The sequence below is a fragment of the Zosterops lateralis genome, assembly GCF_965231275.1.
Source record: "Zosterops lateralis genome assembly, chromosome: 3".
Lineage (NCBI taxonomy): Eukaryota > Metazoa > Chordata > Aves > Passeriformes > Zosteropidae > Zosterops > Zosterops lateralis.
In genome coordinates, this window is record NC_139764.1 from 12,077,498 (window position 1) to 12,095,051 (window position 17,554).

The 17,554-nt window shown below is 43.3% G+C and overlaps 1 protein-coding gene across 1 annotated transcript; it reads left to right on the forward strand.

Annotated features, from left to right (window-relative positions):
• Window positions 1-1,477: 1,477 nt before the first annotated feature.
• Window positions 1,478-13,456, forward strand: APMAP (adipocyte plasma membrane associated protein). Its single transcript, XM_083858168.1, has 9 exons — window positions 1,478-1,615; window positions 3,994-4,110; window positions 4,572-4,687; window positions 5,821-5,913; window positions 9,126-9,242; window positions 9,759-9,933; window positions 10,384-10,518; window positions 10,878-11,070; window positions 12,063-13,456. The coding sequence occupies exons 1-9, from the start codon at window positions 1,524-1,526 to the stop codon at window positions 12,270-12,272; spliced, it is 1,248 nt and encodes a 415-aa protein (XP_083714294.1). The 5' UTR covers window positions 1,478-1,523; the 3' UTR covers window positions 12,273-13,456.
• Window positions 13,457-17,554: the final 4,098 nt, after the last annotated feature.

Sequence of the window (17,554 nt, forward strand, 5' to 3'; positions counted from 1 at the left end):
AATAGTTACATACAGACAGTGCAATATGTTCTCTATCCACACACTGAGGAGGTTTTACACCCACTCCCGAAAACCCCTTTCACGCCACAAGAGACAGGAACTGTGCTTCTCATAAGGTTTTCATGAGCTGTGGTAAATGTAATTTAAGCAAAATTTTATTTACTGTGGCAAGGAACTTTCTGCAAGCAAAATTATACAAAAGGAACTTCAGCAAATTTGCACCTGTACTTAATAGGATAAATCAATGTAGTTTTTTTATCACACACCACCATGCATTGGGAAAAAAAGAGCACTACTTAATTTTAAGCAATTTTTTAATTTTAGTTCATAGGCTTGTTTGTATTAAAAGCAACTATATCAAAATCAAATTCACATAAAATTCAGCATGTAAATAAGCTGAAGTTATCATTGGCCAAGATCTGTTGGTGAAAGACAAGTGTTCTAAATAACATTTCAACAACCTTGTGGGGGCAACATATAAAATTAGAACACACAAGCCCAGAGCACCAATAGCATCTCCCAGTGCACAGGATGAGGAGTGAAATTGTGCCCCCACTTCAGTGCATTGTAAAACACCACCTGCAAACTGCTGCAGATTGGAATCCTGAGTCCAACACTGACCAGGGCGGGAGGAGATGGAAAGAGCAGCTCTTCCCACACTGGAATTTGCCTTTTCTACTTGAAGATGTGCAGGCAGTTCAACAGTCGCTTTCAAAAACTTACTGAGCACATTCCCATGTCCACATTCCCATCTCCCTGCCATTGGACTAGCAGGGAGTTATACACTGATGGCTCCTTGCAGAAGGTGTTTGCCCTGAGTGCTGTCAGTCATGGCAGTCAGAGCTGCTTACTTAGTCTGAGGCTGAATCTTGGCTTCACGCAGGAAAAGGAAACCCAAGTAACTTGGCTATGGTGAGAACAAGTGAACGTTTGCTTAATCAGAAAATTGTATTATTTTTGTTGAAGCCATTTTCATATTAGAGAAGAAATTCGTTCGTGCCTTTCTTGTAGTTACAAAGAAAAGGGGCAGGTAACACTGTTCTGCCTAAGCAGTGAAATCTATTTTAAAAGCTCACATATATGTAAAAGTCCCAAAAATTATCTGTAATTCAGGCCCAGTGAATGAATGAGAGGAACACTGTGTATCCAAATGACAAAAACCCCAGAACTGTCTTATGGAAGGAAATAATTTCTGGCATACGCAAGGCACGTGTCACAGTCAAGGGGGTTTCTGTAAAGGCTCCCGTGATCCCAGGGGCTGCGGCCGCCGTGGGGACGAGCACGGGGGGCTGGAATGGGGCGTGGCCGGGAATGATGGGCGTGGTCCGGGGCAACGGGCGTGGCCCAGGGTGATGGGCGTGGCCTGAGGTGGTGGGCGTGGCTAGGAGTGATGGGCGTGGCCTGGGGTTGGAGGGGCGGGGTCGGGCTCGAGGGGCGGGGCTGCGATTCCGGTGCGCGGCGGCGGCAGCCGTGTGGTTGGGATCGGGATCGGGATTGGGGTCGGGATCGGGATCGGGATCGGGATGAATGAGGCGGAGGGGCTGCGGCAGCGGCGGGCGCTCCGCCCGCAGGTGATCACGGAGGACAGTGTCGCGCAGGAGGCCAAGGAGGGCAGGTGGGTGCCCCGGGCGGTGACACCGCGGCTGCAGGGCCGGCACTGGGCCCGGGCCCGGCCAGCGCTGCCGGGAGAGCCCCGGGAGGGCACAGCACCGCCCGCACGGCGCGGCCGGGCCTAGGAGCGGCGGGTCGGGCTTGGGGTGCCCGGGGAGGAGCGGGAAGGGCCGGGGGCTCGCCCCGGCGCTGGGCAGAGGCCGCTGCGGGCCTGCGGGGCGAGGCCTCGGTTTCCCGGCTCGGCCGGTGCCGGGCCCCGCGGGTGTCAGCCCGGGGTACCCGCAGTGCTCCTGCTCCTCCTGCAGCGGGGCTGGCGCTGGGGAGGAATTAACTGGGACAGCGCTTACTCACCTATTCTAACGATCTGCAGGAACAGCTTATGACAACGACAAAAAAAATTGGTTTGATAGAGTCTTCTCCTCCTCTCCCCTGCCCTCCCCTCCTCTCTCTGTCACTGGCCCAGAGTATTCAGAGGGGCTGTTCTCTATGAAAACAGTGGAGGAAATCCTGCGCCTGGCCTTTTTCTGGCTGGTAGCCGTGGCAGAAACTCTTCAGGACAGATGCTTTTCTCTCCAGCCCAGCGGCTCTTCTGCCAGGGGGAGGAGATAGCCCGGCCTCCTGTCTATGGAGACCCACAGTAGGATGTTACTGTTGTCTTCAAGAGGTGGTTTAATGGCTCCGCTTTTCAGTTCATAATAACAACTAAATTGCTGTAATTATAGCTGGAGTCCTGGTAAGTTGCTTTATTGAGATTTGTGGCCGCAGGCCATGTAGGATTAATTATCAGAGAGACACAATTAACTAAGGTTTTCTGTTTCACTGTTGGTGAACCTTTACCTCAGTGATTTGCTCCAGTGGCTGACAGTTGTCACTGTTCAGCATTCTGTAGTTTGAGAAGGACTCTGAGTAGATGACTTTCTAGTTTGATTTTTTGTAAAGCTTTTAGGTTTTATTTAAATTCTTGTGGTTTCAGCAGTGTCTAAACTAGGTCTTGCAATTTGCGGGTTTGAAGTATGAGTTTGCTTGTCACCTTATTCTTCTTGCCTTTTTTCTTTATTGTCTGTTCCTTGCAAGTTTGATTGAGGATCAGAGATATGACCCTTATCTAAATCATGCTTTTAGGAATTTTAATTAGGTTGGCTTTGGCAGATGAATTGCCATTCTGTTCCTGTTCATTCCCAACTCCTTTTGTGTGAGCTGTTCTCAGCTGTCACTGAGGTGGTCAGGTGTCTGCTGACAGTACTTTTAATCTTATATTGTTGAGCTTTCATCTCTTGAAGGACAGTGGACAGACCAAGCTAAAGGCTGAAGTCTTTATGTAAACTTGGGGATTGTCTTTTATCTTTACACCCTGTTCTCGATTCCAGATCCAAGGGGACACAGACTGGGAGGGTTTTGGTTTCTCAACACATTTACTGTTAAAGCAGGAAGTGCTTAAATCTTACCTAAATCCTAATTCCTAGTTCTGTCTTTGCTCACTGATAATCACAAAGGTTACCTTGATGCTGATATCAGTACCACAAGTGCATGTATTTACCTCCCCAGTTGGGATATTTGTGCTCTGGACAGTGGTTCATATTTCCTAATGTCTGGATGATTGACTAATGAAGGATAAAACAGTGGAAGTGATCCAAGGATTAGTGCAGAACCACCAGGAACTGTTTGTCTTTATTTAACTGATCTTGCAAGGAGCCTGTCTGGCTGGGCCAGTGAATGATTCAGCACAGCTAAAATTATACATGCTGCTTTTCCAGTTCAAGGCTAGGATTTGTTGGGCTTGGCTCTCTGCTTTTCTCTGTAAATGCCTGATTGATTCCTCTGAAACTTGTAGAGAGCTAAATACAGTTTTCTCCTGAGGAAGAAATTTTTACTTATTTTATTGTCTTTTAATGGGTAAAGAGAAAATACTTAATTTCTTTTGTGTTCTGGGGCTTGAGTTTTAAACCAATGATCACTAAGTTAAGCAGCCATTCATTTAGGTTCCTCAGTGTTTGTTGTTTTAGTGGAAATTTTTGTTCAGAACTTGTGCTGGATAGACACCATTGCAAAACTAAAGATCAAATTAAGAAATCCCCAACCAAACCCCAACAAAAAAACCCCATGTTGCTCAGGTGGTTTGTTTTGCTTTATTTTGGTTTTGTTTGTTTGTTTTTATTTTAGTCAGCTGTAATTTACACTGTGAATGAAACCCTCACATAAAAATGTTCAGCCTTTTATGCCAGTATCCTGAGAGCTTTCTCTTATCCTAAAATGTTCAAAATGGACCTTGAAGGTGAGGATGGTAGTTACTGTTTCATTTTCTGAAGAGCCTGCTACAGATTTTTTAAGGACAATTGTATCTGAAAAACACTGTTAATCCCATTTCTTGTTTGTTTTTGGCAGTACTTACAGCAGCAAGGTATTCCGTGTTACCTTCCTGACTTTGGCTGTGTCTGTGGCTGTGCCACTGCTTGGAGTGACTGTTCTCCTGGATTGTCCTATAGACCCTCAGCCCATAAGGTAAGTGGTTGCTTTGTTTTAGAGCAAACATTCTGGAAGCATAACTTCTGTGTGCTCTGTTGTTTTGTTTCAGCAAACAAGAGTTAATGGTGCAAAGTGGTTCTATCTGGATTGAGAAACTGGGGAGTGATTGCAATATTTTGCACACAAAGTCTGTTTCTGAGCCATCTTGTGCAGTTATGTATCCCTGCTGAATTACTCTAGAAAATTATTTTTTGCTACCCAAGCTGTCAGTGGAGCTTGTAATGACACAGGTGCACTCTTGCCTTCTGTGAGACAAGAACTGCATTTTCACTAAAGGCCAGGTGCTCAAGCTACTGCAACACTTTTGAAATATGCTTTATGTAAGGCATAAGTCAGGTGTGCAGGAGTTGGCAAACTAGGGGAAGAAATGATCAAATGTATTGCTCAAGAATGTTTGCATTTTGTGCAAAGGATCACATGGTCCTCGTGTTTTGTAGTTTGAAGGAGCCTCCCCTCCTGACGGGTGTTTTAGAGCCCAACACCAAGTTACGAAAAGCTGAACGGCTGTGGGAAAACCAGCTGGTTGGACCAGAGTCCATTGTCAATATTGGGGGTAAGCACTGACAAAACCAGCTTTTAAAGAAGGCTCTATAAAAGTTGTTCCATTGGTGTAAGAGTTTCTTCAGCAGTACACCTCTTAGATAACAAACTCAGGTAGTTATTTTCGATGTGCAGGTTTTCTAAAAGTGAATGTATTTTGCAGAAAAACCTAGGTTTTCTATACTGTTTTTCCCCTCTTTCATGAGTTTGAAATAAATCTTGTTGTCAGATAAAAAACCGCCTGTCTTCCAGGACTGACAGCATCAGGAACGTAGTCAGGGGCTACTTATGTTTGGAGTAAGTGGTCCCATTTTTCGTTTGGCTAGGTCTTAACTGGGAATTAATATTTAGAAGCTACTACCTGTTCTTTTAAAGCTCTTTGCTGATGAGGGAGCTGAATTTTGTGGTGTTCATATTTTTTTTTTTTAGGACAGAAAACAAATCTCAAATTGATAAATAGCATATTTGCATTTTAATGCTGTTGCATAATATCATATTCCATATTCATAACTCCCTCATATTCCGTATTAATAACTCTTAAAGCTTAGAATCTTCTTGCAAGAAATCTTACCAACAGAGGTGCCATCTTGTACTTTTCTCTTGTGGCAGATGGGTTCTTCCCAAACCACAAACCCATGCCACCTCTGAGAAATTTTTTAATGAGTTACCTTGTCTTTCTCATGCCATGACATCCTCATAGTGGGAACCCAGCATTGTGCAGTGGTTGTTTCTTGTGCCTCCTGAAGGAGGGGTAAGGTTAGGAACTACTCTTAACCCTTACTGAAATATCCCTCAGTGCAAGAGGTGCTCAGTAGGTACTTTATCTTCTAATTTATTGATAAAATATTTGTAAGAAATGACATTATCCAGTAAGAAGCTATTGTAAATTCCTTCCTCAGATTACACTTTTTTACCTATATCTGCTCTTGAGTTTTTATGTTGCCTGGTTTCATCAGTATCATTGGAAACTCTTTATGGAAACCTTCCTGCAAGGGAGAGGTGACCTATGAATGAAATAATCAACCTGACTGGGAATAAATTTTCTGTAGATAAGTGTTGAAGTCTCCTTATTCCCTACTTCATGCTAGTAGAAGGATGTTTACCGGTCTTGTTCTGTGATGAACCTAACACAAGTTGTTTTTGCAGATGTTCTGTTTACTGGGACAGCTGATGGGAAGATTATCAAAATTGAAGATGGGGAAATACAAACAATAGCCAGAATTGGCCACGGTCCTTGTGGTGAGTTACAGCTCCTGAGCATAGTGCGCCTGAAAGTGTCTGGGTCAAGGGCATGTGTAGGTTAAACTGTGTTCAGTCTGGATTGCAGGTGCATATCTTACTCTGCAGAAATTTTTAGCAGAAATATCAGTGTATTTGTATCAGTGAAGTATGAGTGAAAATACGTACGCTGAAAGGAAGAGTAGAACAGAGGGCCAAAAGAATGGAAATGGGAGATTTTGATAAGAAAGCATACAGTTTGCAGCAGTAAAATTTAAGAATGCAAGGGGGTTTTGTGTCATGACTACCAGGCCTTCAACATGGATGATGTGCTGGTGGAAAATCCTGCATCTTAACATCTCGAGAAAGATAAGAGTGAAGTGCATCACAAATAACATTCCTTTTCCCATTAGTCCATCCAGAAAAAGTATCTGTGTTAAGAAAAAAATGGGCAGCAACCAGTTCTAATATTTATGGAAGCTGAAGTCACCAAGATTCTGAGCTGAAGGGCCACCTCATAAAAACTGAGGACTTCTAAACAAGTGTGGGTGAATGAACTCAAGCTAATTTGTGAATGGGAAAGTGTCTTGGTTTAAAACCATTATACACACAGGACACACCAAAATTAGTTATCTCTGCTGGTATTTTTAACTTGTCCTTTTTCACCAATAAGGAGAGATGAATCTGAGAAGATATAAGTAAATAAATAGCAGTTTACTAAAAAATAAAACAGCAACAACCAAGATAACAGTAATAACCATTAGATACAAAGATGCTGAATCCTGTTGACAAAGAAAAATCAACACAGCAACCAAGCCTCCATGGTCACAGAACCCCCTCATCCCCCAAACAACAGCCACCGGGGAACAAGGATGAAACAGAAGAATCCTGGAGAACTGTTCCTGTCCAAAACCACTCAAATGTTGCCAATCCATCTGCTCCACACCATCCGACAGGAGCTCTCCTGACAGTGGCAGCTGGGACTGGGACAGTGGCTGGGACTCCTGGAGAGAGGGAATGGTGCTGGTGGAACTGTCCTCGGTGGCAGCAGCAAAGAAAGGTCTGAAGGAAACATCCTCCCTGGCCCAGAAACGGGGCTGCCCCTGGCAGGAGCAGCCAAAAAGATGTCGCAGAATTCTCCAAAGCCTGGAGATGAACAAACCTGCCAGGCTGCCTTGCACTGCCTTGACTCAGAGAACCTGCTCCAGGCAACTTTCTTGGCAGCCTGGCCAAAAAAAGCTGCAGCCTTCACTCCAAAGCCACAGGGAGAACAGAGGAGCTCCATGTGCCTGTTCCCTCTCTTTTAAAGGGACCCCAGATCATCTCCATGAGCCTGGGGTAAAACATGCCAGTTCTTCTTCCAGCTTCTGGGTTCTAAAGGGGCAGTGATCATCTTGGTCAGATTGGTGTAGGGAAGATATGGAACACAATACACATTTTTGGGGTTACCCAGGACAGAAGGATAGCAACTTACTTAGAGATTTCTGAAAATAAATATCATGTTCCCCATCTACAGAAATTTGCTTTGCATTTTGTTGTACCTCTTTTCCTTCCTCTGTTTGTGGGCATTGTGGCTGCAATTGCATTAGCAGAGATACTCCATTGGTCATGGTATTTTTGTTTCCTCACTGGTAAATTGCAGTTATTTCTTGTGGAATTCTGCACCTCTTTCTGAATTAATTATTTGCTTCATTTAATGGGATTCTGGAACTGAGTGAGGAAAACTGGTAGTAGCATATTTATTACAGAACCATCTCTATGGGGAGCTTAATGTCTATCTCAGCAGTGCCTGGGCAGTCTGAGAAGCCTGGCTGGTGTTTGTTGGGACTGATGAGAGTTTTGTTTGTGGTAATGATACAGAAATTCACCTGAGGTTCTGCAGCCCTGTGCTGATTGCCAGTTAGGAATTAATGTCAGGAACTATTGCTGTCCCTAGTAGCTGTCATTGACATGTTCAGCATTTATTCTATGTAATTTTATGTGGATTAGACTCTGGGCTGATTTAGTAGCACTCTCTTGGCTGCCTGATAGGTAGAACAGCCTTGGCAGGACAGCTGATGGGAAGCTGGATTTAGGCATAAATGTGGGTGGAGGCGGATGTGAAGAATCACCTTTGCCCTGCTTGTTTGCACTAGACTTGAACAGCCTGGGAGAAGTGGGAATGTTGTGCTGCCCTGTTTCTTTGGGGCCAGAGCCTGGACTTTTGCACTCCTCAAATTGGGAAGTGGAAAGACTGTAGTCATCTGCCTTCTCAAAAAATTTCTCTGGATAATTTTTCGGAGTGATGATGTTCTGAAGTTCTTAGCTCTTCAGGACTCAAATATCTCCTTGAATTTATCTAAATTCTTCAGGTTTGCAGAACTCCCCTTCCTCCTCACATAGAAGTCTTCAGTGTCTTTGTCTTGAGAAACTAGCTGTTTCATGACAGTGTTGGACCTTTCCAGAAAAAGAAAGGATTTTCTTAATTAAAAAATATTTAATTAACCCCCCCTCCCCTTCCTCCCCAAACCTGCAGTAAAACTGATTCTTTCTGAGAAGAAGCATTTTGTTAAATCAAATTCTCTGATTTTACCCTAATTTGGGCAGCTCTTAGTTACTAGCCTGGTAGATTCTATGATTATCTCTAGACTGGTGAAAACATGGCATGGGGATATCTGCTTCACTCCCACCTAGTAAAGTAGGAATCATTTCTTTAATGAGTGTATGTCCCATATGTATGCCATAGAGTTTTTATAAGCCACAGTTTGAAGCAAAGATTACATCTACAAGCAAAGGAAAAAAAAAAAAAACCTCAAATATTTTATTCTCTGTTTTCCATCAGACAGTGATGTCTTGACTGGTTCTCAGGAATCAGTTGTGCAGCATGTATAGAGTTTGTTTTGGAAGGCAAATGTAAATAATAATTGCTTCTCCTTTTTCTTAGCTTTCATATCTCAGCTGACACCATGTGGCATTGAATATCCCCTTGGTCAGTTTGGGCCACCTTATCCTGGCTGTGTCCCCTCCCAGGATATTACCCACCCCCAGCCTGCTGGAGGGGGGAATATTGGAGAGAGCATTGATGCTGTGCCAGCCTTGCTCAGCAGTAGCCAAAACACCTTTTTAGCTGCCCGTGCAAAGCACAGCACTGGGAGGGCTCTTCATCTCAGCCAGACCCAACACACCTGCATAGGTACCCTGAATGCCTTGTATTTATTTCTGTTTGGAAAACTGTTTTAAAATTGTTTCCTAAGGAGGCCGTGAAGATGAGCCAACATGTGGAAGACCACTTGGCATGCGAGTGGGGCCAAATAACACCCTGTTTGTAGCAGATGCTTATTATGGACTCTATGAAGTTAATCCTGATACAGGTATGACTTTTCTGTTCCAGAGTTTTGTTCCACTGACAGATCTGAGCTTCATTTGCAGTTTTGCCAGATGCTGCAAGCAAAACAATGCCTGTCTTTTTTGTAAAATGATTTGAAGCTGTCTGGATGAAATGAGTCATACAAGAACTTGATATTTGTTTTCCTGTAGCAATCGCCTCCTCTCTGTATCTGGCTATCTGGATCAGAGCTACCAGTGACTTATCTTCTGGCATTACATGGTTTTTCTTAAAATTGGTAAATTTTGTTAAAGTTGATATCCCAGGATCCATGAATAGAGCTCTGTTGTAGCTGTTTCGGTTTTCATAAAAGGGAAGGAAAAAGATTGATATACAAAACCTTTTGTCATGTTTGCTGTACTTTTGTTTCTGCCCTGGTCTCACTGTGGTACTGAAAAGCTCTTCACTTTCCTGTAACCCAAATCAACACAAAGTGAAAAGAGATGCATTTTGGTGTGACAACATTTGTGTGCCTTTTTTTTTTTCATTTTTTTGTAACCAGGTGAAACAAAGCCGCTTGTGTCATCCAAAACACTGATAGAAGGCCAGAAGTTGTCATTTGTAAATGATCTTACAGTGACCAGGGATGGAAGGAAGATCTACTTCACTGACTCCAGCAGTAAATGGCAAAGACAAGACTACTTGTTCCTGATTATGGAAGGCACAGATGATGGGCGGCAAGTATCTCCTTCCCGAGGCACTTAACTTGCTGTAAGCTCAGTTGTAGGAGTGGAGTTCACCACTTCCTTGATCTTCACATTTTTTTCTCCTTGTAAACCCACCTTTGCAAACACTGCACTGCGCAGGGAACGGTGAGGGAATTGTGTGGATGTTGCTAATGAGACCTGCAGCAAAATAAATGAGATTCCCCTTTTCCCTTCAAGAGGACTGGCATGGAGCATTTGTTTTAAAAGTGAAGGTGTTAGCATTATGTTCAGCCCAAATCCTTCATGAATTCTGCCAGTCTCAAGTGCCTTGTTATTTCTCTTGTGTTCATAAACAAATGTTTCTTGGCTATTCTGCCTTCTTAACTTAAATGTGGTGCATGTGAGAAAAGATAGAATGCCTGAAAATGAAAATACAGATGCATAAATATTCATCTTCACTCAAAAATGGTTTCTTTTCAGCCTCCTTGAATATGACACAGTGACAAAAGAAGTGAAAGTCTTAATGGTGGGACTGAGGTTTCCCAATGGTGTGCAGCTCTCTCCTGCAGAAGACTTTGTCTTGGTACAGGAGACAACCATGGCTAGAATCAGAAGGTAAGTGTGACTTTGGAATTATTACTAATCTGTGTAGGGATTGTTTAAATAAACAAATGGAATGACAAAAGGAACCTTACACTTTAGTTATGCCTAGTTAAAAATGACAAAGAAGGTGACCTTTCTCAATATTTAATTTTTTTATTTCATTGTAAATATCTGGGTTGCATAATCTTTCCATCATGGGCTCCTTGTGCACAGTGGGGTAAACTGACTTTTTTCCTGGGGAGAAGTGTGTGGCAGTGCTGTATTTCCCTGTAGCAAAATAATGGGAAAAAATGATGGTTGTAAATCTTGTGACTCTTATTTATTATTTAAACTGAGTTAAGATGTTCTAATCTATTGTCTATAACTTTCAGGTATTATGTGTCTGGGCTGATGAAAGGTGGAGCAGATATGTTTGTTGAGAATATGCCTGGTCTTCCAGACAATATCAGGTTAAGCAGCTCTGGAGGATATTGGGTAGCTATGGCAGCTGTGCGACCCAATCCTGGATTTTCTTTGTTGGACTTTTTATCTGAAAAACCATGGATTAAAAGGATGATATTTAAGGTAAAAAAAAAAAAAAAAAATTAAACTTTTTTTTTTTTTAAATCACCTTCAGTAGAGGAATGGAAGTGATAAGTATTTGTTTGTCCTGTTTCTTCCTCTTCACAGGAAGATTTTAAAAAACATTAGGTGCTGTGGCTAAAACTATTGTTGCTTTCCCCTGGTAGAATAGCCCTTATATATTAATAGGCAGTAAAATTTAACATTTGCTTCTTTGAGTAGCAGGTACACATCTCTTAAGTTGCCTTCCATCTTGATCTTAGGAAAGAAAAAGACTATCTCTAACCCTGCAGCAAGACAGGATCTACATTTGGATATGTGAAGACTTCACCTGAAGTGCCTAAACTGCTTATTGCCAGGTGTCTGAAGAGCATTTGGGAAGTGTGAGCTGTTCCCATGACTGCCCTAGGCACCCTAGGAGACAGTGTGTACGTTGTGGATGGTGTTAGGTGACATTTTGTTCTGGTTCACTATGCCTGTTTTTGTGTCACCCTGCTTTAGGATGAGCAAGGATAATGTGTTTTTTTAAGGGCTAAAGAAACAGCATGGTGCTTTTTAATCAATGCAAAGACTTGAAAATACTTCTGTCCTCAAAAAAATAAAAACTAGCAAGCAGTGCTTAGGATTCTATTCCAGCTGAACTAGCTCTGTGCTGTCCCTGTCTCTCCTGGTGCAGTACAAGAGCACTGAGTGATGCTGTGGGGAGCTTGGCATCAGCTGCGCCAGAGCAAGCTGCTGTCTTCTGCGTGGGCAGCCTTTCAGCCTGCCTCTGGAGTAGAATGAGCTTCTGCTGATCCTTTTGTTTCTTCTCAAGCTGGCTTTTCAGATATTATTGTGTTAACCCTGTGTAAGAGTGTTTACTCAAAATGTGTCCTTGTGTTCTTAGCTGCTGCTTCTGAGGAGCGTGGCGTGGTCTTTGCCTGTATAAATGTCTGAGATCAAATTGTGGAGAACAAAACCTTTTGCTAATTTTCTTTTTTATCCTTCTCTTTCAGTTGCTGAGTCAGGAAACTCTGACAAAGTTTGTACCCAAATATAGCCTCGTTGTTGAACTCAGTGAGACAGGATCCTACAAAAGAAGCTTCCATGATCCCAATGGATTGACAGTAGCTTACATCAGCGAGGCACATGAACACAATGGACACCTTTACCTGGGATCCTTCCGCTCCCCCTATATTGGCAGACTTGATCTCCAGCATGTTTAGCTGCCCACCCATGATGAAGTCCCACTGTCCTGTACTACTCCAGAGGTGCAAAGGAAGCATGTGCTGGAGGCAGTGTGTGACCAAGGACAAAAAGTGACAGACAGTATGTTAAGGTGCAGGAGCACTGTGGCCATAGGAAGAGATACAGCTTGCTGTACCTGTCCTCTGTCTTGGCTAACTGCTCATGCTCTGGAGTTGGCCTGTATTATTGTTCATATCTGAGGACTATGGTGAGGCATCTTCATTCAGTTCTTTGTTCCTCCAAAAAAATTGATTGATTTTCCTGTGCCCAGCCTTGTTTGGAATCATCTTGAACAGACACCATCATGTCACCTTTAATGCAACTGTATATCCTCTTACACTGGAAGGATTTGTGATGTCTGGAATTTAATTGTGTGTGATTTGGGTGGAAGAGGGTGGCTTGCATGTGTTAATTTCTGTTTTAGTGCCTCCTGTCCAGGAATGATTACAGTTCTAATGTTCTAATATTATACCATGGTGCTGTGGTAGAGGCAACAAGATCCAGGATGTGCCTAGAAATCTAGTTATGCCATTGGGTTTCTTCAGTCCCAACCTGTGTAAGTAACATCAGATATTGCAATTAACTGTTAATCAACATGCAGAATCAAATTGGATTGTTGCCTGCGGACTCCTGTGTTTCTTTATAGCATTGAGGTCAGATGATGAGTGAAAGTTGCATTTTCTATGTTATTAAGGACTAGTTCCAGTGGGTCTGAAAAGGTTTGTTTGTAGTATTTCCTCTGTGTTTTACTGGGTCCTGAAAGTCTTCTGTTCATTATTCATATCCTGGAATATCTCCATATTCCAGAGGGAAGAAGGCTAGCTGCAGTAATCTTCTTCAAAATGCTTTTTATGAAGAACTGGTAAAGATTTTGGCGAAGATTGTTGTCTGAAGATGGATGTGGACTCAAATGCTCCCTGTAAAGATCCTGTTGGTGGATGAGGAAGGCTTTGGTGGAAGTTTTTGGAATGCAATAGTAGCTCATGGGTGCATCTCCAGGGACTTTCTCTGTTAACAGATACTCTTGGTAAATGGGGAGAATGCTCTGCTGCCAGCTATGGCAAAGGAAACCTTGTGCAGTTCCATTTTGTGGCTGGAGTGGCTGGCTGCACAAAGGAATTCCAGACAATTACTCAGTTTCTTAGAGGAGCCAGGGAGGATGGGGGCTATGGTGGATGTGCTCACCAACAAGGAGGGGGAATGTGGAGCTCAAGGGCAGCCTTGATCATGAGGTGGTAGAGTTCAAGTTCCTCAGGGCAGGGAGGAGGGTGTAGAGCAAGCTTGCTGCCCTGGACTTCATGAGGGCAGACTTTGGCACCTTCGGGGATCTGCTTGGTAGAATACCATGGGATAAAGCCCTGGGAGGAAAAAGGGCCCAGGAAGGCTGGTTGATATTCAAGGATCACCTCCTACAGGCTCAGGAGTGTTATATCCCAGTAGAGAGGAGATTGGGCAAAAGTGCCAGGAGGCCTTGTGTGGATGAACAAGGAGCTCCTGGACAAGCTCAGACACTAAAGGAGGTCTATGGAGGGTGGAAGCAGGGGCTGTAGTAGCCTGGCAGGAATACAGAGAGGTTGAGCAGCTGGGGATCTGGTTAGAGGAGATAAGCTCTGAGACAATTAACTGTGGCCAGGGACATCAAGGACAAGAAGAAAAGCTTCTGCAGGTATGTGGGCGATAAAAAAAAAGAAAAAAAAAAGATGAAAGGAAGACCTGGGGAACTACAGCCTGTCAGTCTTACCTCTGTGCTTGGCAGAATCACAGAGCAGAGAGACTGGAACATTTTACTGAGAGGAGTTGTGGATGTCCCACCCTTGGAAGTGTTCAAGGCCAGGCTGGATGGGGCTCTGAGCAAGCCACGGGAAGTGTCCCTGATGATCTTTGAGGTCCCTTCCAACCCAAAGCATCCTATGATTTTAAATAAGAGGTTTTGCATCTTGAAGAACTAAAGGAATTGCTTCAGCAGCTGTGTGATTTATTGCATTGATACTTTGGAACTGGCGTTTTTGCTGCTCTCTCCTTTTCTGCCACTGGGTGACAATCCAGCCTTAACTTACACTATTGCTGCATTCCTTCACTTTTGGAAAGGAAAGAGATTTGCTATAAACATATAACAAAAAGCACCAGGAAAGGAGAAGATGATGCTAAAAATGTCACTGGATTTCATTGGCCTTCTACTCTTCTATTAATGGAGGACTATGCAGATCAAAATTACTCTTCCCTGTCAGTGCCTCTGTCACCTTGTTCTGTGTTACTGCCAGGCTGCCACAGTCCTGTGGCAAGTAGCGGATCAGGCTGATACAGACTTGTTCCTGTACAGGCTGGGGGCTGCTCTTTTTGGGAAAACTCAGTCTAGGGCATGCTGCTTCAGCACCTGCTGGTTAACACTGCTCTGCCAGCCCTTGAAACTGTTTGTCCTCTTCTGGTGGGATATCAAAGTTAAACTTGATGGCATCTCAAGTTGGGGTTGAAAAAGCAAATCTACAGTAGTGATTCTTTTATGTTGATGCTTTGACACCCTTGGGGCAAGCACAGCTTTGCCTCTTGGTACACAGTTATCACTAGTGATTTATTTGCTAAAGTATTTCACCAAGTAACCTTTGAACAGAGTGCAGTTCTCAGTTCATTTTTTTTTTTTTAAGAGTACTGCAGACTGAGTGGACTTGTACCCCATAAGCTCCCTCTATTTGTACAGGCTGGACAGACAGGCTTTATTCAGTCTGAGAGACTAAATATCTCTGAAGTCTGTAAAGTTCTAACTGTGGTTGGTGGTACAATGCTAAGCAACAAAGCTTGCACGGTGACAGGCTCCTTAACCATTGGTATTCCATTTCTAGTAAGAACCTTAACACTTCATTTTAGCTGGCTCCCATTCCTGCTGTTATGCTGGATCCTGATAATCCATCTATGATATGCAGAGGTGAAAGGCTCTGTAGTAAAACCCAGATGAAATAGGTTGACTGGCATACAGGTCTCATTCAGCATAAGGGATGCTTAAGAACAGTATTTTTCTAAAAAGTGTCTTTTTCTAAAAAAAATCTCTTATCTTTGATTGGCTTTCAAACGAAAGAGTAAAGCAGCAGCACTAAAATGCCTGTGGAACAAACAAGCTGGCACAAAGTCCTCTTGATGCTCCTGTGAGGACTGGTTTTACAGGTTCGTTCCAGTTCCACAGAGGCTGAGTCAATGGTGTGTTGATTTCAGATGGATGGTGTCACACCTGCCTTGAGCAAGGAGAAACCTGGAACAAGTCAGGTTTGGAAAAAACAGCCAGTCTTCTCTTTTGATGATATGAGTGCAGGAACATGACACCTCTGCAGCTCTGAGACTGGCTCTTCCCTAGTGTGAAAAGAGAAGTCTTACTGGATGCAAGAGCATTTACAGAAGTATCCAAAGGTCGTGTCAGAGCATGATTGACTTTTGGTGGCAGAAGAAAAGGGGCTGTGGTTCCCTAAGAAGAGAGGAAGTCCTCTCTGCATAACTCCCAGAGAAGCCTGAGGCTGCTTCCTGTGGCTTACCCAAGTTTCTTTTGAGACAGACTACGGCATATGAGAGAATGTTGCCCTGTCTCCTGAAAGGCTTGGAGACATTTTTGATTTAACGTAAAGTCCTGCAGTAAAACTATCCAAGGAAAGGAACTGAGCTGGAGTACACCACAGCTGTGCATTTAAAAGATGTGTTTGGTTTTGCCTTGATGGAATTGATATTTCTGCAGGGCACAAGTGTCAAGAAGATTTTGCTGAAAGTATTTAAAATGTTACTCTACAGTTAACTGCTCTGTTTTTTTGTCTGGAGCAAACTTCTATACTAGAACTGCTGGAACGTAGCTTATGTGCCCCTGCCACTTTTATGCAAAGGCTGGTTTCTCACAGCTGATGAAAGTGATTGCAAAGCCTTGGCATAAATCTAATTCCTTTAAATTTCTGTCTGCTTTGTGCCAGTAAAAACTTCACAGCTGAGGTAATGATCTCTTAAGCTTCTGGGTCTGTCTGCTCAGTGATCACAACGGGGATCTGATGATGCTGACACTTGGGCCTTCTCATCTAGCCTGCTTAAAACCAATGCTGCAGAAGAATGAGCACCGGGGACAGTTGATTTTTGTTAATTTGTTTGAGGTAGGGACTGAAGAATTTAGCAGTAAGTTGTTGTAGTTAGCCATGTGTGCAAGGCTTTTTCCTTGCAGTCAGCAGCTGTCATGTCTCCTCATCTATCTGCTGCCAGCTAAACCTTGTGTTGGTTCCATGTAGCTGTGACTCCCCCACCTGTCAATGGGATCTGAAAGTCAGTCAGGTTGTGAAACCAGGAGCATCTGGTACAGGCAGAACTTCCAGGTCCTTAATGTAGAGCTCCTGATGTCTAAGTGGGAAGTCAGTCAGCAATGCTTTATGTTTTGTTGGCAGGCAGTTTGTTTCCTGTGCAATTTAAAAAGTGGGAGTATGAGAGGAAATATTTGCAGAGCAGAGCTTTTGAGCAAGTGCGGATCTCCATTTGAGGATCACTGGCCACTTTGAAGCTCTGGTAAAACTCAGGTTGGGATTGTCCCACAAGCTCTTAATGTCACTGGGATTGTTCCTTTTCTTCTTCAACACACAGGACTGGTAAAAACAAGTTTTCCTTCTCACCTCATGCCCTAAATCTTTACTAAAAATATTTTTGAATTGCCACTCTAACCTGAAATAGATGTCAGAGACCTAGCAAAGTCTGCAAGGGTATGAACTCCTTGGAGCAAACTGGTGAACTGTTAACCTTGGTGTAAATTGTAGCCACGATGCAGAGGGCAGAGACATTGGCTTTTTGACTGCTGCATGTCATTGTAATTAAATGGTATTTAGCTGCAGTTCTTTAGGGCAGTGATGGCAGTGTCCTTCTCTTTAATTACTCAAATCCTTCCTGAGTGAAGTGCTCTGGAGTGATAGAAAGAGCTCAGTTGACTTCAGCTCTGCTCCTTTCTTTGATGCTGATGAAAGGTCTGTTACCATAGCTGAGGGTATGATGGATACTACAATTCCAATCTGCCTTTCTTATTGTAAAAGACACTGGAATTACATGTCACAGTGAACACTTGGATGCAGCTTTGAACATAAGGTTGATCTGTCTTTCTCAGCAGGTGCTTGTCTGTTTGGATAGAGAGGTCTGAACAGTCATGCTACATTTTCCTTGGGAGAACAGCAAAGGCCTGTTGGGTTTGGCAGCCTGCATGGTGCCAAGTTCACCTGGCTTTAACTTTTGTTGCTCTGACAAATGGAGAATTGGCTTGGTG

What these genes read in the sequence shown, in the direction of transcription:
- APMAP (XM_083858168.1), top strand. Translation starts at nt 1,524, where the DNA reads ATGAATGAGGCGGAGGGGCTGCGGCAGCGGCGGGCGCTCCGCCCGCAG. An exon ending in ATAGACCCTCAGCCCATAAG is followed by an intron (nt 4,111 to 4,571) that starts GTAAGTGGTTGC and finishes CGTGTTTTGTAG; the next exon opens with TTTGAAGGAGCCTCCCCTCC. An exon ending in TTAAAAGGATGATATTTAAG is followed by an intron (nt 11,071 to 12,062) that starts GTAAAAAAAAAA and finishes CTTCTCTTTCAG; the next exon opens with TTGCTGAGTCAGGAAACTCT.